The sequence below is a fragment of the Eptesicus fuscus genome, chromosome 15, assembly GCF_027574615.1.
Source record: "Eptesicus fuscus isolate TK198812 chromosome 15, DD_ASM_mEF_20220401, whole genome shotgun sequence".
NCBI lineage: Eukaryota > Metazoa > Chordata > Mammalia > Chiroptera > Vespertilionidae > Eptesicus > Eptesicus fuscus.
The window spans coordinates 63342283-63363106 of record NC_072487.1 but is presented as its reverse complement, the minus strand read 5'-3'; the positions used below and the strand labels follow the sequence as shown (position 1 = coordinate 63363106).

Here is a 20824-nt window from a genome sequence, read left to right as displayed (position 1 = left end):
CGTCGCACAGGGGCGCTGGGCCTCGGTTTCCTAGCTACCAAATGGACACAATTCCGGCACCACCGGGCTCCGAAAAGCTCAAGCGCATCGGGTGAAAAATCGCCTTGGTGTCAGTCATGGAATAATTAATAAAATGTCTCGGCTGGGGTCGGAGCAGAGGAAGTAAGTGGGTGGTGGCCGAGGTGACAGCCGGCTGGAGGGGTGGAGCCCAGGGAATGGGTAGGGAGGGGCGGGCCCGGCCGGCCAGAGCTCCCGCGGAACTGAGGCACGCGAGGTTCCGGCAGTTTGCATCTCGCCCCGCTGCAGCATGAGCCGTGAGTCCCGCCTTGGGGCCCCGGGAATCCTCTGTGCCTCCTGGGGGAGCCTTGAATGCCAGGCTCAGCCCTTCCCCTCTCTCTCCCTGCAGGATGGAGTCTTTCGTTCTGGTTCCCGCTGCTCCTGCTGCTGCTGCCCGCGGGCCCCGGGGAGCCCTCGCCTGGTAGGCACCCCCCCACCCCCACCCCCCTAGTCCCTGGCCTGGCCCCTCTTCCTCCTCTCCGCCCCAGCTGGTCCAGCTTCCCCTTTCTGCTCGTGGCGCCAGGAGGAGGAGGGGGGAGGGGGCTCTCTGAAGACCCCCGGGGAGTACGGCCTGGGCGGGGTGGGAGTGTGTGTGTGGGGGGCGCTACAGGGTTCGTTTGGGGGAAAAGGGCGGAATCTCGCGCCGGCTTGGGGAGGACTGGCTCTCCTCCAGCCCCCTCACCTGTGTGTTCTGGGCCCCCAGCTGCCCAACAAAACCGCTGTTTCCTGCGGGGGGGTGTGGGGGTGTGGAGGGGCCCTCTCTGGGAGGAAGCAGCTCAACTGCCTGGGGAGAGGCAAGCGGGCTGGCTAGTTCCTTTCTCCAGCCTCTAACTTTCTGGGGACCCATCCGGATTGCTAGCCCCCGTGAGGACCTGGACACACCACTCCTCTGGGAAGAGGGAGTTGGAAATACATGGACAGAGCTGGGTTCCTCCGTGAGGCTTAGATCCTCTCCCATGAGGACCCTCAGATAGGCGCCACTCCTCCCTCAGGCTCACAGTACTCCTGGGCTCGGGGTTTGACTTCTAGGCTCTTTGCAAGGTCTCTCCACAAATCTTTACCTTAAAAGACCTTCCCTCCTTTCATCAACCCAAAGAGGACGAGGAAAGTCAGATCCTGTAAAACCCTGCACCCCTAGCCACCACCATGCATGCGCAAGGTTCCAGGTGAAGGAATGCAGCTCCTCCCTCATCTTCCCCTCCCCCCACTTACTGCTTCTGTGCACGTGTGTGCGCACGTGTGTGTGTTCACACATGTGCGAGGCGTGGGCATCTTTTCCTCCACTCCCCCACTATGAGGTCTGTCCCTCTCTGGGTCTCCAGTTCCCATTTATAAAATGGGGGTAACAGGATGGGAGCGGGGCCTGAGCTTTCTGCTCTGATGCTCCGGGGCCTCGGTGCACAGAGGAGAGAGGAAGAGTATTTATGTGGACTGGGAATCAGACCAGGTTTCCTGGAGGAGGGGGTTTGAGTGGGTGGCATTGGGGGAAGCCAGGGAGAGGACGGAGGGGGCTCCAGGCAAGAGTCTGCTAGTCTGTGGGAAGAACAGGAGGAAGAGCCACGTGGCCAGCTCTTTATAGCTGGCAAAGCCGGGCGGTGGGTGCTCACAATGGCCCTGGAGATGTGACAGCCCCCGTCTACAGAAGGGGCTCCGAGGCCCCGAGCGGTGCGCTCCTTTGTCTGAGACCCCGGGGGCAGAGACGGTGACCAGGCTTGCCCAGTGCCCAGTCTTTCAGCTCCTGGATCAGCCCAGGGCTCCATCTGAGGCCCCTTCCGCCCCATGCAGCACCCCCGGGGTAACCAGGCTGGTCTGCCTGGCTTTGCCTGCTCTTTGAGGCCCAGTGAGCCATGGTCGATGTCGTTTTGTTTTTGCCTTTTCTACTTATCTTTATATCATTATATGTTTAAACAGATTTTTTTTTTGTTTTCATTCCACAAATATTCCTGAAGGTTTGCTTTCTGCTGGTCTTTGGCTGGAGCCTGAGACACAGAACGGGGAGTAGCTCACCGCCTGGTGGGGGAGACAGAAATGCCAACAGGCTGCATCCACGGGGCCCAGGGGAGGGAGCAGTCACCTCTCAAGTGTGAGGAACCGAGGGAGGCTTCTTGGAGGCCGAAATGGGTGACCTGGACCTTGAGGAGGGGGCGAATGGGGGGAAATACTGTGAAACTTTACTGTGAAACTCTGTGAGGGTCTCTCTGGTGGCCGTGCAGGAGCTGAGCCACAGGCCTGAACCGTGGGGGGCAGATGGGAGCAGAGGGAGCAGTGGAAGGCCTGGCTGCCAGAGGCCTTTGAGCACCAGGCCTTGGGCATGAGGATAATTGGGGGAGTGGGTTGGATGGATGAACTGGGGGGTGAGACTGGATCAAGGAGAGAATGGGTGATGAGCTGGGTGCAGGAGCAGAGGTTTGGGCTGTACTTCCAAGTCTATGAATGAATTGAGGTCCTAGGTGCCTGGGCATCTGGCATGGGAATCCAAAGCCTGTGTTTGCCCCCAGAGGAACAGCAAAAGGCCCATAAGACGAGGCGTGCAGATGGACTTGGAGGCAGGTGTCAGGGAAAATGTTGCTTCTGCCTCTTGGGTGGTAGCAGGTGGAGTCCAGCACAGAGGGGGCAGGCTGTGCCAGGGGATCCTTAATGCTCAAGTTCATTGCCTCCAGCTCCTGGACTTGGCTTAGTGCTCTCTCCTTGGCTAGGAATAGGGCACGGCCTTGGTGTCAGGCAGAGGGTCCTGAGGTCAGCTAACCCTGACATATGGGGCGGGAACCCAGCCTGTTCCAAGGCCTCCCTGCTACTCACGCAGGCGCCTGCTATCTGCAGCACCAGCCGGGTCTGTGGGCGGGGATGAGGCTTCCTCTCCAGTGGCCCTCCTCCAGCTGTGGGAGCAGCTGTCGGGCCTGGTGTGGTGGTGCCTGCCTCTGGCTGCCACCTTGTAGGGGCTGGAGCCTGGGTCTGGCTAGTAGGTCCCTTTTTCCCCTCTGTGGCTGCCAAGCCCCTGGAGTTTCTCTAAATATTATTCTTAGGGGATTTCGTTCCAGCCTCTTGCTGCCTGGCGCCTCTGCATCCTGGAGGACTTGGTGTTCCCCGCTGTGTCGAGAGCTCTGATTCCTGGGCTAGGGGCACTTCCATGCCTGAATCCTCAGAAGGTTCTGAATCCAGGCTCTCCTGGACAGACCTTGTCTGTGGGAATGTGTGCTGTACGGGCCTGCTGACCAAGCCCGCCCCTGGGATGGCTTGAAGACTCAGCGAGGGCAAGTTGCAAGGTTGTCTGCTGATGGGACTGGGCCAGAGAGAGGAGGGAATCACATCAATGGAGAGGGAGAGGCTGTCTCCACCCAAACCAGAGAAGAAGGGGGGATGTAAAGGGACTTCTCTTCAGAGCTGGTCTGTTACATCCCCTTCGTGGGATACACAGAAAAATGAGGTCCAGAGGATGGAAGGGACTTCACTAAGGACACAGAGCCAGCAAAGAACATCTACTGCCTGGCACATCTTTTCCCAGCACCTACTTGGCGCCTGGCCCTGTGCTGGGTGTGGGAACTCAAGACTCATCTCCGCGCCTGCATCTCCCCAGTTCCCTTTCTTGGTGGTTTATTATACAAGGTGTCCTCCACTGAGCCCAGGACGGGGCTGGCGTGAAAGCATGTGGGATTTAAGTTAGACTGAAGGAAGGCCTTCTTTAGCTCTGGTTGTGGCAGGGAATGGTGAGTTCTCAGGGGTTCTGATTTCATTCATTTAGGATTTTCAGGTCCACCTCAAAGGAAGGGTGACAACCTACCTCCCCTGGGATCATTCCCAGCCTCGGGATCAAAGTGACTCTCCCTCCCCCTCCCTTCCCCAAATCCAGGCCTGGAAACCTGTAGGAGGAGGAAGGAGGGGAGAGAAAGGGGTTCAAGTCTTGGCTCTGTGACCTTGAAGCGGTGGGGCTTGGGCAAGCTCCTGCCTCCAGAGCCTCGCATTCCTCATCTGTGCCATAGAGCGGTCTCCCAGACCCCTCCCAGGGAGTGCTGGGCAGAGAAACTTGAGTGGTGACTACGCAAGGCTGTTAGAGGTCAGCTAGAGCCCTGGCTTCCCCAGCAGTGGTCAGGCTCACCCCTGGGAAAGCAACTCCCACTTTCCTCTCTGCCCACCCTGAGCCCCAACAGCAGCTGCCGTGCTTGCTGGGGAGAACTTTTCCTACCCTGGGGCAGCTGGTGTTTGTGGAAAGACTGCGGAGGAGGAGGGAAGGAACGTTGGACAGCCAGCCTTGTGGGGAGGAGCGCGGGTTCGGCCCAGGGCCTCTCCTGGCAGGAGAGGCATTTCTGCTCCTGCCGGGGCAGGACTCCGGGGCTGTGCAGGAAGTTTTCAAGCTAGATTCTGAGCCAGCGGCCCAGGGCTGGGAAGATGAGAGGTCTCTGGTGGAACTTGAGGTGGCCTGTTTCTTAGCTTCATTTTATTAATTCCACAAACATTTGTTGAGCTCTGGCCAGCACATCTGGATCCCTTGGGTGGCTGGATCTCTCCAGGACCTGGGTTGAGCTCCAGCTGTGTGCCTGGAGGAGAAAGTTGGGGGAGAGTGTGGGCTTATGGTGGAGAGCAGGCTGACTTGGAGCCTGGAGCCGGGCTGAGGGACAGCGGGAGGAGTTCCGTGTGGATATTCAGGGGAGGCTGAGTGCTGGGGGCAAGGTGTGGGCTCAGTCGGGAGGGTCAGGTAGACTTGGAGGGAATTTCAGGGAGGAGCAGCAGTCTGGCATAGGAAGAAGAGCTTTAGACTTTGGGACTAAGGGACAGGACCCCAGAGAATGAGCTGCAAGGACCTCTTGAGATCCCTTTGAGATCCCTACTGTGGGAGGGATGGGGAGACTGGGCTGCGGGGTGGTGTGAGGGCCTGTGTGTCCAGGTTGGAAGCTGGGCAGTGGCGCTCCGGGGCAGGTGAATTAGGCAGGTGAGCAGTGCCCTGAGCGGGAGGGATCAATGAGGAGAGTTCCAGATCCCCGAGCCTCCTTGGCATTTCTGGGCCCGTGGTTGTGGGAGGGGGAGGCTAGGTCCTGCCAGGTCCTTGCCCTGGGTCCTGCCGGCTGCCAGTCCGCCTGTGTCAGCCTGATAAGGCCTTTTGTTCAGCCTCCTTTCCTTTCCTTTCCATTGGCCCCTCCTTCCTACACCCCGGCAGGGGTCACAAAGATCCACTGTGGGGGTTGTGGGGAGTTGCCAGGGTTTAAGCAAAATTATTTGCATGTTTTTATGATTTGCTTCTTGCTTGCTGTGTGTGTGTGTGTGTGTATGTGTGTGTGTGTGTGTGTGTGTGTGTGTGTGTGTGTGATGGAAGGGGTTGGTGGTGGTGCTGGGGGCCCCTCTCAGAGGTGGGGGCGAGGAAGACCCTGCTGCCCAGGCCTCATGCTGTGAAGTGAGAAGGGGTCACGGCTTGCCCAGGGTCATGCCCTCTGATCACAGCACCCTGAGATGACTTCCCAGCCTTCCCTTGCCTCTTGACCCCCTATAATCAGTTTCATAAAGAAGAGAAGTTCCCCATAACATTGGCTCTGGGCCCATATAAGGAAGTACAGCATGTTTGCAGAGGGGAGCCTGGTGTTTCCTGCGGGTGGCCGGGGAAGGAACAGGACCCAGGGTCTGTAGGAGGGCCCTCTCTACCTCTCGCTGAGCCTCGGTTTCCCTTGCTCAGCAGTGAATGAGCACTGAGCGAGCTCTAAGGAGCTCTGACTTTGCTCTTGTAGAATCACGGAGGCAGTGAAGATTGAGCCAGGGGGCTGTGCTCGGCGAGGCCTGTGTTAGACTCAAGGAGGGGCTTCCTGGTGGGGGTTTCTCCAGGAGGCAGGGGGCTGACGCTAGAGTGCTACTCACACTCTCAGTAGATTTTTCCAGCCGCCTGTCTCCTGTTCCCTTGGTCCCTGACCTACCTCAAGATCCTAGAGGGCAGACCCACCTCCTCTCTCTGTCCCCCACCCACCCTCCGCCATCAGGAATGGGAGTTGAGACAGCTGAGACTCCCCTCAAACCCATACTCTCTTTAGGGTTCTGGGAAACCTCTTTCCTTGGACTTGATCGCTGAGTCTGTGAGGTGGGCTGGAAGTGAAGGGATGGGCAGTTGACCTGGTATGACTTGCTGGGTGACCCTCTTGGGTTTCCCTGTATCTGGCCTCAGTTTCCCCATCTGCAAGTGGACATTAGGATAAATGCTCTTCCTTCCCTTCTGCAAAAATAGGGGGCTGATGGGTGATCTCATCTTCCTAGTGTCCAGGTGCCCAGAGGTTGGGGGCTGGTTTGAGAGAGACCCCCATCCTTGTCCCTTTCCTCAATGCTGCAAACCCTGCCCTTAGGGCTGGGCACTGACTTGGCAGGAAGTGAATGTTCTAGAGGCTTGTGGCTTTAGGATCTTATCAGTTGTTTTCTAGCCTTTGATGCTACAGTCTGGGGCCTGGACTCTTCCCCTGCCCCTCCCCCCACATTGGTGGCAGCAGAGAGGGAGGGGGGACTTCCGCTGGGGACCCTGATGGGGCCACACTGGAGATCAGAGCAGGGCCTAGAAGCAGCAGGGCTGGGGTTTTTTTTGCTCATAGATGTGGGACAAAGAAGGTTCTTAGGAGAATATTGAAGTCCAGTGAGTTAGGACAGAACTGCCACCTGAGTCCATGCCTCTGGCCCCAATGAGAGGTCACCCAAGGGTGGTCTCTGATCTCTGTTTCTCACCCACAGTGAACCCCTGTTGCTACTACCCATGCCAGCACCAGGGCATCTGTGTCCGCTTTGGCCTTGACCGCTACCAGTGTGACTGCACCCGCACGGGCTATTCTGGCCCCAACTGCACCATCCGTGAGCTGGGCCTCCAGCCCCAACTCCTTCTATCTCGGGCCCCTCCTGCTTCCCTAGGCTCATCCTGAGACTCCACTTCCTTCCCTCACCTCTGGCCATGGCCCGTCTCTTTCCTTGCCTGGCTTTGATCTCTGACTCTCCCTGACCTCAGTCTTTACTCCCTGGTCAGGGCTCTGTGGCCAGTCCTCATTGCCCAGCCCCACCCTCACTCCCTGGCCCTGGCCCTGGCCCTGGCCCATCCTCACACCTGGTTCTGGCTTTGTCATGTATCATCACTCCCATCCTTACCTCCACCCCAGATGTTCTGCCCTGTCCCATCCTGGCCCTGGTTCCCAGTTCCCAGTCCCGATCTCCCACACTGGCTACTTCTGGTCCTGCCTGGAGGGCAGGACTGAATGGCTCCCACTGCCCTCGCAGCTGATCTGTGGACCTGGCTCCGGAATTCATTGCGGCCCAGCCCCTCTTTCATCCACTTCCTGCTGACACACGGGCGCTGGATCTGGGAGTTTGTCAATGCCACCTTCATCCGTGACATGCTCATGCGCCTGGTACTCACAGGTGGGTGGGAGACAAGGTCCCCCTAATCTGGAAGAGCAAGAAATCCTGCCAGTTCTTGGAACTCTTGGCATCTGATAAGGGCAGTGGGTGGGGAGACTCTGAGATGCCAGATAAAACAAGTCCAACCTAAGAGAAAGCTGGGAAGGGGTGGGGTATGCCTGGGGGTGGGGACTCCCTTGTCACCATCATTTTTGCCCTTTACAGCGCGTTCCAACCTTATTCCCAGCCCCCCCACCTACAACATAGCACATGACTACATCAGCTGGGAGGCCTTCTTCAACTTGACCTATTACACTCGTGTTCTGCCTTCCGTGCCCCAAGACTGCCCCACACCCATGGGGACCAAAGGTAATGGAGGTGGGGCTAGGGGGCTGGGGATCACAGGAGATGCTCAGTTCTCCTCTCTGGGAAAAAGCGATTGCACAGATAGGTGGACCAAGGCAAGACATATGACATATTGAGAAGCAGGGCCCACGACAGGGAAGGGTGGTAGAGGGGGTCTTGCCTGAGGTCACCAGAGAGTCAGTGGCAAAGTCAGACCAGTGCTTCCGTGTTTCCAGGTTGCCTCTTTGCCTGAACCTTGTCTACTGAATGGGTGGGATCCTGCTGGGATGGGAGTGACTTAAAGTTAAAATGTAGGAGGGAAGTAATAATGTGCTTTGTAGTTGGTTCTTCACTAATGTAAATAGCTTTACATGCTTCATTAGTGCAGTTTACATATAAGGTCAGATAGTCTTTCCTTAGTTGCCCAAACCCCACTCAGTCTCACTGGCAGGGGTCTTTCTTGACTGTCCACACACCTGAGAGTTTACCCAGCTCAGAGCCATCATTTCAGCTTCAAGGACAGAGAGGACCAGAGGCATCAGTCTGCCACTGCCATCACTTCAGTTCCCACCACATGGTGTCGCTGTGGAGCCTTGATCCTGGGTTGAGTGCAGGCCCAGGGCTGTGTGCTTCCCTGGTTCAAACAGGCAAACACATAGGTGTCCTTACTTGGGCCTCAAGAGCACTATGCTGATGGTTTACACTCATGTGTAGCTACTCTTCCCAAAGCACAACCATTCTGCCAGAATAGCTGGGTCTCGCAGAGCTTCTGGAGCCTGCCAACACTTTGCTGGGACCTGTCCAAGTTCCCTTTTGTGGGGAATTCCCTTCGGGGTGCTATCTGCCCTTTCCTGCTAGAGGAAACCAGTCAGCCATTTCCATTCAAAGAGCTAGTCTACTGGTCTTTAACTGTCAACCCCGGGCCTCACATGAGGTGACATGAAAGGACGCCTTTACCAAAACACAAACATTTAATTATTTTCTGCAAATGCATTGGGCCCTGACTCATCTGACACTGACATAATATGGAAGGTCCCTTAACACTTATTCTCACAATGACAGACACCTGCTTCAAGGTGACTGTTGTCTTTACCCCAGACATAGAAAGACTGGCATCGTTTAAAATAGGTTGGCAAACCCTAGTCTGCAGGCCAAACCCGGCCCAATCTCCGTTTTGTAAATAAAGCTTTACTGGAGCACAGTCACACTCATTAAGAATGGTGTGTGGCTGGTTTCCTGCTACAGAAGTGAAGCTGAGCAGATGGGACAGAGACCATATGCTGGCAAAGCCTCACGTATTGGCTATCTTGACTTTTACAGAAAAAGTTCGCTGACCCTTTATTTAAAAGTTCTCACCTCACCGGTTCTCTGTCACGCTTACATTACTTCATGCACTTCTCCAACCCGCTGCATAAGAAAGGTTTCATTTGTCCTATTTTAGAGATGAGGAAGTTGAAGCTCAGGGGGATGACATGACTTATCTGTGTTCACACGGTTTGTGAATGTTATGGCCAGTTTCATACACAGACTACCCTGCTCCAGGGCTGGGGAATCCAAGTTCTTTTGTTTCTTTGTTGTTTTTTTTTTTCTTTTCCGTCTTCTTTCTTTTTGGTTAACTTTTTCAACGTTGCCAACATACACGAAAGTTGAGAGGAAAGGAAAATGACTTATGTATCCATCTTCCAGTTTTAAGGCTTGTGCACAATTTGCCAATCTTATTTTATCTGTCTTCTTTCACCTTTTTTTATGGAGTATTTAAAAGCAGATTGCAGATATCCTGCCACTTCACCCAGATATACTTCTAGGGCCTTTTGGTAGAGAAAGTGCAAGGGGCCACCTGGTGGGAGGGAGGTGGTCCTCTGAGGCCGCTCTGGGCTTCCTGCATGGACCAACTTGGTCTGGTGAGCCCCGAGGCCCTGGAGGAGATGCAGGGAGGCGGCAGTGACTGCTCTCTTTTTACCTCCCCAACCAGGGAAGCAGCAGCTGCCAGATCCCCAGCTCCTGAGCCGTCGCTTACTGCTCAGGAAGAAGTTCATACCTGACCCCCAAGGTGCCAACCTCATGTTTGCCTTCTTCGCACAACACTTCACCCACCAGTTCTTCAAAACTGCTGGCAAGATGGGTCCTGGCTTCACCAAGGCCTTGGGCCATGGGGTAAGTACCCAGGAGGGGCTTAGGGCTTCTCTGGGCCTCATTTGGCATGTGCTGTTGTCACTGGTGGGGCAGGACCACCTGATGATCTGATTGGGCCCTCTCTCTGTCCTCAGGTGGACCTTGGCCACATTTATGGGGACAATCTGGACCGTCAGTATCAGCTGCGGCTCTTTAAGGATGGGAAACTCAAGTACCAGGTAGCTATGGACATAGGGATGGAGCTTTGAGAAGGGCCTTCCACCAAGGTCTTCCCTGGCAGAGGCTGCTGGGGACTCGGGTGGTGTTCTGAGAGGGCCAGCTTCAGGAGCTGGAGGTGTGTGAGAGGAGGAGAGACAATAGACCCCAGAGAAGGTGCCAGGCCTGAGATGCAGACAAGGAACAGAAATGGCCCCTCATGTTTCCTGAGAGATAGATTTTAGGGCTCAACAGGAGATGGGCATTTCCAGTTAACCTTTGTTCATTTACTTTCCCCACCATATTAATTGGGCACTGTGAGGTGCCTGGCACAGGTTAGGGAGCAGTGACCATGATAATTTGGGGTCCTACCCTCCAGGAACTCACAGCCAATCAGAGGCCACAGACATAACACTAGGATTCTCGTTCCACAAAGTCATTTTGTCTGAAGAGTTTTAGCACTGTCCAATAGAAATATGATGTGAACCACAGATGTAATTAAAACTTGTCTAGTGGCCACATTAAAAGAGGTAAAGAGAAACATGAAATTGATCTTAATAATATATTTCATCTAACCCATATATATCCAGAATGTTATCATTTCAACATGTAATCAGAACCAAAGTTATTAACAAAATATCTCACATTCTTTTTTTAATGCTAGATCTCAGAAATCTGATCTATAGTTTATACTTACAGCACATCTTAATTTGGCTGCCAAATTTTCATTGGGGATATCTGATCTGTATTTAGATTTCATAAAATTTAGAGTTGAAATTTACAGTAGATTTATTTGCCCCAGTTGTTTTAAGTGCACTTAAAGATTTCCCAATAGCTGAAGTATCCGCTTCAAAATTTAAATAGAAATTAAGTAAAATAAATAATTCACATTCATATCTTCATTCACACCAGCCACATTTCTAGTGCTCCACAGCTACGCATGAACATATAAACAAATGAAAACCTAAATAAAAGGTCCAGGGCTGAATCTTTAGGGCTAAAAACAGTCCTTGGCACATAGTAGGTCCTTGGTGTGTATTTACTGAATGAATGAAGAAACTGCCACCAGGGAGAAGCCATGAGAGTGGTCACAGGATGGGGAAGTCTTCCCTGGGAATGACACATAAAGAGTTGCATGAAGTTTGAGGAGGAGTTCGGGAGGTTAAGAAGGAAAAGGGCCTTCATGGGTGGCATGTGCCAAGGCGTAGGGGGAGGGGGTAGTGGGGGGAAGCAGCCTGAGTGACTTGAAGGGAGTGGAATAAGGAAGGTGCTCCTGGACACCTGAATGATGGGGATGGGGATGGAGATGTCTGCAGGGCTGTGTTAAGGATTTCTGATGTTTTTCTCAAGAGCAGAGAGAGAACTTGGAAGGGGTTTAAGTCAGGGTGTGATATGAGATGTGGGTTTTTAAAGGATTGCTCAGGCTACAATGCTGAGAATGGGCTGCTTGGGGGCAGGAGGAAGAGTAAGGAGCCACTTTGAGTAAGGAGTCAGGGTGGGTTGGAAGCTGATGGTGGTAATGGGGATAGGGAGAAAGGGACCCATTTTAAGAGAGATTTAGGCAGTGGAATCAACAAGTCTTGGTTAGGGAGGGTGGGAAGGTACCCTGTGTGATACGCAGCTGTAAGCAGGAGTGGGAGGGAGTCAGATGTGGTAGGTGCAGGCGCCCTGCCCCGTCCCCAGGTTGCCAGGTGGCCCCATCCTGCAGATGCTGGGCGGAGAGATGTACCCGCCATCGGTGGAAGAGGCGCCTGTGTTGATGCACTACCCAAAGGGCATTCCGCCCAAGAGCCAGATGGCTGTGGGACAGGAGGTGTTTGGACTGCTTCCCGGGCTCATGCTTTATGCCACGCTCTGGCTGCGTGAACACAACCGCGTGTGTGACCTGCTGAAGGCTGAGCACCCCACCTGGGGAGATGAGCAGCTCTTCCAGACGGCCCGCCTCATCCTTATAGGTGAGGACCCTGAACCAGCCCTGTCCTGGAAGGTCACGCCCTCCGTTCTGAGAAGCAGGGGGTGGTGGGCTTGGGGACATCTATGAGACTTGGAGCAGGCTCATTCCCCTTTGTGAGCCTCAGTTTCCAAATGTGGACATTGGGGACAATGATGATTGTAAGGACTTGTTGAGATGATGAATGAGAAAGCACTCAACACGTAGTAGGCCTTCAAAAAATGGCTGTGATGGTTGATATTAACTGGGTGACTTGCAGCCAATTTCATTACCCATCCCAAGTCTCGTTTCCCAGTGTACTGCACAGAATGACATCCCTAGCATGTGCAGGGCAAACCCCAGCTCTCTGGCCTTCAGAAATCCTCATGTTTCCTTCCCTGCGTGTGTCTGCCTTCCTGGAGTTTGGTAGCTTCTAGATGACTCAGGGACAGGATATTTTTGTGTCTCCTAAGGGGGCGAGTCTGCAGCCTAAAATGTCAGATGGCTTCCTGCCTGGGAGCTTGGCCTCTGACACCCCATCCAGATCTTATTTACTCTGAGTCACCAGTAAGCCCCTTCCCCCACCTCTGGGCACCCCTGGGGAGGGCTGGTCCAAATTATAGTTCCTGATTCACTGGAGCCTGGAAGAGCCGGGCAACAGGAATAGATACAGACTAAAGAAGAAGAAGGGCTGGTTCTGAAGTTACAGCATTGCAGAAACCTTGACCAGAGAGGGCAAGTCTGTGGCTGGAGGCTGCCCAGCATCTCACTGGTGATAAAGCTGCGACTAAAGGTGATGAAGCCGTATATCCAGTGCTTCATTTAACACTCCCCGACTGCCTATGCACCAGATATGATAACTTTTCTGGTGAAAATTAAGATTCAGAGAGGTCAAGTGAATTCTCCAAGAACTCTTGGCAGAAGACTTAAACCAGGCCTGGCTGCCACCAAGGTTTATGCTATTTCCACCACTTCCCAGGGGCAGCTCGTTCCTGAGTGGGGAGGGGATGCAAGCCTTAGTCTGGTCTTTTGTGAATGTGCGAGTATGGGGAGGGCATTCTCCCCTCACACCTACACTTGGGTGGGCCTTCATGTATTGACACTCCCTGTGATGCCAGGCCCTGTGCCAAGCAGTTTAGATGCTTTTATTCCCTACTCCTTCCAACAACACTATGACCATTATTGGACTGATATTATTATAATACACATTTCACAGACAAGGAAAGTCAAGTTCAGAGAGATTAGGTAACTGGGCCCAAGCACAAGTGGCTAGAAGGAGGCCAGGATTTGGACCCAGGTCAGCTGATTGCAAATCCAGCGGGTCCGGATCAATTTGCTAAAAGCCCATTTGTCTAATGGCTGATTGGGCAAAATACCTGTTTCTTTTAATATCTAGGTGACCAGTTTTCATTTTGTTATGGGATGTTCAATTTGTTTCTTCCCTGGCTCTTTGCTTTGTAGCTGGTTTCTGAGGGAGCAGAGGAAAATCTATGCATAAGAATTCTGATATATAAGAACATGTAAGAAATATATTTGGGACTAGATTCACCTTCTGTCTTTAGTGTCACTCTCTTGCTGCTGCAGCTGCTTTTAGGGGGGTTTCTTCCAACCCCACCCCCCACCTTAGACACACTCCGAGAGCCCTCACTAAGTTGGCCTCCACTTTTCCATCTTTTGTGGCCTCTCCAACTTCTTTTTTCTTTTCTTTTTATTGATTTCAGAGAGAAAGGGAGAGAGAGATAGAAACATCAATTATGAGAGAGAATCACTGGTTGGCTGCCTCCTACTGGGAATCGAGCCTTTAACCTAGGCATGTGCCCTGACTGGGAATTGAACCCAGGACCACTTGGTCCATGGGACGACGCTCAATCCACTGAGCCACCACAGCCGGGCTTCAGCTTCTTTTAATGGGCCGTGGGAGGGTGGTCACCCAGGGCTCACAGAACCGGTTCTCAAACACTTTCTTTGCATGTCCTGGTTAGCTGGGCCATAACCTCCCTTTGGAATGTAGGAGCTGCCCCTCCCCAAAAGACAAGTGTCTGTAGCCAAATAAAGCAAAACAACAGCAGCAATAAAGATGCACAAAGCAAGCCCCGTTTATGAACTGGCCTGCTGCTTCCCAAGCGGGGCTCTATCCTGTGCTCTGCTGACTCTGCTCCCAGGGGAGACCATCAAGATCGTCATCGAGGAGTACGTGCAGCAGCTGAGCGGCTACTTCCTGCAGCTCAAGTTCGACCCAGAGCTGCTGTTCAGCTCCCAGTTCCAGTACCAGAATCGCATTGCCTTGGAGTTCAACCATCTCTACCACTGGCACCCGCTCATGCCCGACTCCTTCACGGTGGGCTCCCAGGACTACAGCTACGAGCAGTTCCTGTTCAACACCACCATACTGGTGAACCATGGGGTGGAGGCCCTGGTGGACGCCTTCTCTCGCCAGAGCGCTGGCCGGGTAAGCTTAGGAGGAGCCTTGGTGAGAGTGGGTGGGCTCTGGAATCCAGAAGACCTGGATCCAATCCAGGTTTTCTTTTCTGCAGAATGGGGACAGTGCCACTCCTGCAGAGTGGCTGTGAGCATGCCTTCATTCATTCTCTTGTTCTTTTGTCCGTTTGGCGATGCCAGGCATTGCCCCAGCTGCTGGGGACACAGTGGTGACTAAGATCAGTGTGGTTCTTGGGTCCTTGTCCTTTTGGTGCTCATATTTTAGAAAGGAACAGTAGTCGTATGACAGCTGACATCATTTGTGCACTATTGCATGTTAGACCCTGTACCAAATGCTTCTCTGATGTGAATTTTAAAAGAAGAGCATGTTAGAAACCACAGTCCACAAAACTCCACAAAGCCCACAGTGTGTTGGGACCTTGGAGAGTGGCTTCTGAGCCAGACTTGGGGACTGTGGACGAGGAAGTGTTGTTTGAGCAGAGATTGGCTGCACAGGGATTGCCCAGGGAATGGCAGGGATGATTGCATTCCAGATGGAGGGGACAGCATGGCAAAGGCCCCGAGGTCAGAGGGCATGGCAATTTGAGGACCAGGAGGACATTCAGGGTATGGTCATATATGTGAAGGTTCCTGTACCTACTAGGTCTTTATTACATCATAGGCCTCTGTTATAGGTTGAATATCCTCCCCACCAATTTACATGTTGAAAGTCCTATCCCCCCAATATCTCTGTCCTAATCCCCAGCGACTGTATTTGGAGATAGGGTCTTTAAAGGGGAAATTAAGGTTAAATTGGGGTCATTGGGTGGTCCCTGGTCTGACTGGTGTTCTGATAAGAAGAGATTAGGATATAGACATGCACAGAGGGAAGACATAGTGAGAAGATGGCCATCTATGAGCCTCAGAATGAAACCAACCCTGCTGACACCTTGATCTTGGACTTGTAGCCTCAAGAATTGTGAAGAAATAAATTTCTGTTGTTTAGGCTACCCAGTAGGTGGTACTTTGTATGGCTTCCCTAGCAAATTAATATAGCCCTTTGCCCTGAATTCCTAACCAACCCCCTCCTCGATCTCCTTGTGCCCATGCTTGGAAGCTCCAAGGTCCTTCATCTTAGCTCCCCTCATCTCCTGTTTGTCTCTAATCCTTGTCCCTAAGCCCCATCATGAAGTTGTGGCACCATATGGATTTAGGTTTCCTCCTGGCAATTTGACTGAAATTAGCATATGCTGCCATCAGTGGGCAGCTGCTGGCTGCTTTATGGCCTCTCTCCGGAGACAATAGCTTTTGTGTGTAGCTGCATGGTTTCTGAAGAAACTTTGAGGCATGTCCATGGTAATGCATGTGAAGGCCCTGTTGTTTTTTGGCACAAGGCAGAAGGGCAATGGAAGTGTGTTGACTCCCAGGATATTAAAGAGAGTATGAGAAGTGATAAAACAGGGCTTCCCCTGATAATCACCACACATGGCTACCATCTTGGGGTCAGGATGTGACCGACACTGTGATAACTGCTTTGCATACTTTATCTGGCTTATTTCACAACCATATCAGGTGGATGCTCTTACCTTCCCCATTTTTGCATAGGAGGAAACTGAGACTTGGCTTCAGTAACTTGCCCAAGGACCCTGTGTTAGTTTCCTGTAGCCGCAAAAGGACCACACACTAGGTGGCTTTAAACAGCAGAAATTTATTCTTTACTAGTTCGGGAGGCTAGAAGTCCAAAATCAAGGTGTCTTCTGAGCCATGCTCTCTCTGAAGGTTCCAAGGGAGAACCTATTTCATGCCTTTCTCTCTGCTCCTGGCAGTTTACAGCAATTCTTGGTGTTCTTTGGTTTGTAGAAGCATCATTTCATCATGGTGTTCTCCCTGCGTCTCTGGTTTTTCTTTTTATCAGGACATCAGATGTTGGATTAGGGCCCACTCCACTAGAGTATGACCTCTAATTACATATATTTCCAAATAAGGTCACATTCATCAGTTCTGGGGGTTAGGACTTCAACATATCTTTTTTTTTTGGGGGGGGGCACACAATTCAACCACAACAGCCCCACAGTTTGTAAATGGTCAAGCTGAGATCGCCACCAGCCTCTGCTAGCTTTGCTCCAACTTGTATGATTTTACCCAAATATGTGTTTCCTCACTCCCATTCAATTATACTTGTTCTACCCAAACAGAACCTTCCTTAATAGGATGTTGGGGTTTCCCAGCTAAATTGAAATGGTTGGGGAATGGTGTGGCTGGTGAGTTACTACGGTGGTCCTCCTGGCTCATTCCACTGTTCGAGATGGGGAAGATGGGTAGCTTATCTCTATTGTAGACTCCCAGGGGGTCCCCGAGAAAGCATGGCAGTGGCAGACCTAGCATCAGGCTGCTGGCACAGTGAGGGCTAGGTTGAGCCATACTCTCTGTCCCAGCTCAGGAAGGATTCCTGACCTGAAGTTCTTTTCCAGGGCAATGTGGCCAGGCTCTCAGACCACGGCTGTATTTATCTCTTGGCAGATTGGTGGGGGTAGGAACATAGACCACCACATCCTGCATGTGGCCATGGAAGTCATCAAGGAATCTCGAGAGCTGCGGCTGCAGCCTTTCAATGAGTACCGCAAGAGGTTTGGCATGAAGCCCTACACCTCTTTCCAGGAGTTCACAGGTGAGAAGCTGCTTCCTGGATACGGTCCGTACCCTCAATGAACTTGCACTGAAATGTGGGAGACATTGAGGAAGCAGAATGGGCCAATACATGTGGCCAGGACTGTGACTGGGATTACAAGGGTTTGGGATGGCAAATACCCTTCTAGAGGGGAGAAGGTAGCTTTTGAGCTGGGTTTGAAGGATAAACAGGGATATTCTGGGTAAAGAATAGAGGGAACAGCATTCTAGGTAAAGGAACAGAGAGTACAAAAGCACAGAGGTCATAAAAAACAAGTCTACTATGGAGAATAGTTGTAGTTGTGGCTGGACAAGGAGCTTATGTGGGAGTAGGGTAGAGGTAGTGATAGGAGGTTGGGGCCAAATTGTATAGAATCTTGGATTTTGTGCTAAAGATTTTGGGTTTTGTTCTGTCTAGTTGATCTTAAATACCCATTTATGGACCAGCTACCTAAGGATCACTTATAAAACTGATTAAAAATACTGAACTCTAGATATCTATTCTAGAGATTCTGATTCAGGAGGCCTGGATGGTGCCCAAGACTCTCTCTCTCTCTCTGTCTCTCTCTGTGTGTGTGTGTGTGTGTGTGTGTTATTGTTATTACTGATCCCCAGCTGTTGAGCAGCCTTTGTCACAGAAAATGGAAGCCAATGAAGGGTTTTGACGAGAGTGTAACATGACCTACCCATAGCTGTGTACTAGTGCCTTATGGAAGGGTAGATTTGAGGAAACAGGTAGGAAAGTTCAATGTGTGTCTTCTGTGACAGTCCATAGAGGCAGAAATAGCTCTATCGCTCAATCTCTGTGTGAGGTTGGACTAGTTAAATTACGTCTCTGAACTCTAGTAGAATTCAGGCTCTTAGACCAGGATAAGGCCTTAAAACCTGCCTATGAAGGAAACAAAATGGGTAGCTTCTCCCTATTGTAATGATCAGGTAATTAGGGCACAGAGAAGTGGGATGAGTTGCTCAAGGTCACGTGCTGTTTGGTGGTAGAACCTTGACTCTGTCCATAGCAAATTCCTTCCCTAGACGCAGTCCTGGAGAAGGGTCAGTCAGCCATTTGTCATTCTAGAATACTGAATTCCTGGTTAACCATCCGGAATGTTAGAAGTGGTTCTCATTGACATGCCTGAAAACTGGGTTCCTGTTCGATAACCTAGAATGCCAGATTTTAGGGCATGTGCTCAATTGCTCAAGCTGTTTTCTGAAGTCCATTATTTTCCCCAGAGAAAGGTGGACCTAGAAGGTTTCCTCCCCAGATTAATCTCAATGGATTGCACAGTGATTCTGACTCCAGCTTCTTCCCCTTGTAGGAGAAAAGGAGATGGCAGCTGAATTGGAGGAGCTATATGGAGACATTGATGCCTTGGAGTTCTACCCGGGACTGCTTCTTGAGAAGTGCCATCCAAACTCCATCTTTGGGGAGAGTATGATAGAAATTGGGGCTCCCTTTTCCCTCAAGGGCCTCTTAGGGAATGCCATCTGTTCTCCCGAGTACTGGAAGTCAAGCACGTTTGGTGGTGAAATGGGCTTCAACATTGTTAAGACGGCCACACTGAAGAAGCTGGTTTGCCTCAACACCAAGACTTGTCCCTATGTTTCCTTCCACGTACCTGACCCTCTCCAGGATAATGAGCCTGGTGTGGAGCGGCCATCCACAGAGCTCTGAGGGCAGCAGCATTCTGGAGGATAGGGCTTTTTGCTTGCCTTCCAGAGTGCTGAGGCCAAGGTGAATAGTCTTAAACATTGGGTTTCTAGATTGGCATCAAGAATATCGGAGTTGCAATGTAGAATTCTGTGTCTTTCACCTGTTATGTGGAATGTTGTGGTCTTGTCATTCTAGAATACTGAATTCCTGGTTAACCATCCAGAATGTTAGAAGTGGTTCATTGGCATGCCTGAAAACTGGGTTCCTGGTTGACAACCTAGAATGCCAGATTTATGGTTGATATGGAATATAGGCATTCTAAAATTCAGAGTTCCTGATGAAATAATACAGAAAGTTAGAGGATTCCTATTTTGCATTCTAGACTTCTGATTGGCGATTCAAAATGTTGTTGATCTGGTTGCTGATCCAAAATCCTGGTTGGTTTGTCAGATCAGTCTTGGTCTCAATGTCTAGAATGTTGATTTTCCTATTCAGGGAGATATCTATAGAGCAGGAGAATCGAATGTCTAACAAGAATGCATTGCCTGAATCTGTGCCTGTATGGAGGGGGCAAAGCGGTGAGTGCTCTTTTGGGGACTCCAACTTAGACTCTGGTCTGAGGATACAGAAAGAACAGGTGAGCTTTTTTCCAGGCCACTGGTCAGAAGCCACCAGAGCTCTGTATCCATCCAGGTCTTGACTCATGGCAGCTGTTCCCCATGAAGTGAATAAAATTCTTTTTCCAATTGCCTGTTATGCATCTCTTTTGATCCCATCCCCAAAAGCAGAGGCAGCACTGAAATGACCTTTCTTCTAGCCACTCGTCAGATGTGCTCGAGGTTGCAGCTTGGGACTTTCCCCTGGGATCGCTGGGGCACGTCACTACCTGGATCTCCCACCATCCATGCTTCATTTACCCCATGAGTTAGGCATCACCTCCTCCAGGCTGTTCTCCTAAAACACTCAACTCCCCAGCTCCCACCGTCTGATGAAAACAGTTTCCTCCCTTACAGAGCATACGAAAGAGATGAGGGCAGCTGAGGAGGAGAGTGCTTACAATTGTACACACTTAATCCTTATGAAGGAGATGGCATAAAAATCCTGTCCATTTCAAAACTGAGACTCAGGGTGGTCACGTGACATGCCCCCAAAGGGACCAGAGCCAGGTTGGGACAGCCATTCAGCTTCTTGCTTCCTGGTTTGACTCAGTTCCAGGCTTAATCTCATCTGTCTAGCTCAGGGTTAAAGGCAGAAGGTGGGGTGCAGCCTCCCAATTACTTGGTGCTATTTGTTCAATCACAAATATTTATTTATTTATTTATTTTTCTTTTTAAATTTCTTTATTGATTAAGGTGTCACATATTTGTCCTCATCCCCCCATACCCCCCCCCCCCTCCCCACGCATGCCCCAACCCCCTGTTGAACTTAACCGTTGGATAGGCTCATATGCATGCATACAAGTCCTTTGGTTGAACTCTCCCCCTCCCCCCACCCTCCCCTATCCTCCCTCTGAGGCCCGATAGTCCGATCGATGCCTCCTTGCTTCTGGTTCTGTTCTTGTTCCTCAGTCTATGTTGTTCATCATTTCCCCTAGATGAGCGAGATCATATGTCACTAGATATATACTTATGAGAACTGAATGTGAGACAAGCAATAATGGTTATGCTGACAGGCAAATGAATCAGTCTGTAGTGAGTTTCTTTCTGGACCAACAGTTCTTTTGAGACCCAATTTCAATGTCCACCAGTTCCTTATGTGTACATGTCAGCACTGACCCCTCAGCTCTGGATGGTAGACAAATGGTGGTAACGGAGGTCCGACTCCCTCTGGTTTGGTCTCGGCCGGACCCAGGGGCACAGCTTCACCCGGACTAAGGGGCACGTGGCCTCACCCGGATCTAGGGACACATGGTCTCACCCGGATCAGGGACGCTTGGCCTCTCCCAGACCCAGGGGCACGTGGCCTCACCCGGGCCTAGGTGCACGAGGCCTCACCCGGATCCAGGGACACATGGTCTCACCCGGACCCAGGGACGCTTGGCCTCTCCCAGACCCAGGGGCACGTGGCCTCACCCGGGCCTAGGT

At 51.8% G+C, this 20824-nt stretch overlaps 1 protein-coding gene across 1 annotated transcript; it reads left to right on the top strand.

Moving 5' to 3' along the window:
• Positions 1–259: 259 nt before the first annotated feature.
• On the top strand, positions 260–19486 carry PTGS1 (prostaglandin-endoperoxide synthase 1). The gene is made up of 11 exons (XM_008152148.3): positions 260–314; positions 407–478; positions 6748–6864; positions 7282–7422; positions 7627–7770; positions 9719–9900; positions 10014–10097; positions 11783–12029; positions 14167–14453; positions 16943–17090; positions 18406–19486. Exons 1-11 carry the CDS (start codon positions 308–310, stop codon positions 18759–18761), a joined length of 1785 nt encoding a protein of 594 aa, XP_008150370.3. The 5' UTR covers positions 260–307; the 3' UTR covers positions 18762–19486.
• The last annotated feature ends 1338 nt before the right edge of the window (positions 19487–20824 follow it).

Coding starts and splice junctions, on each gene's coding strand:
- PTGS1 (XM_008152148.3), top strand. Junction 6,865..7,281: donor TGGCCCCAACTGCACCATCC/GTGAGCTGGGCC, acceptor CTGCCCTCGCAG/CTGATCTGTGGACCTGGCTC. Junction 12,030..14,166: donor GGCCCGCCTCATCCTTATAG/GTGAGGACCCTG, acceptor CTCTGCTCCCAG/GGGAGACCATCAAGATCGTC.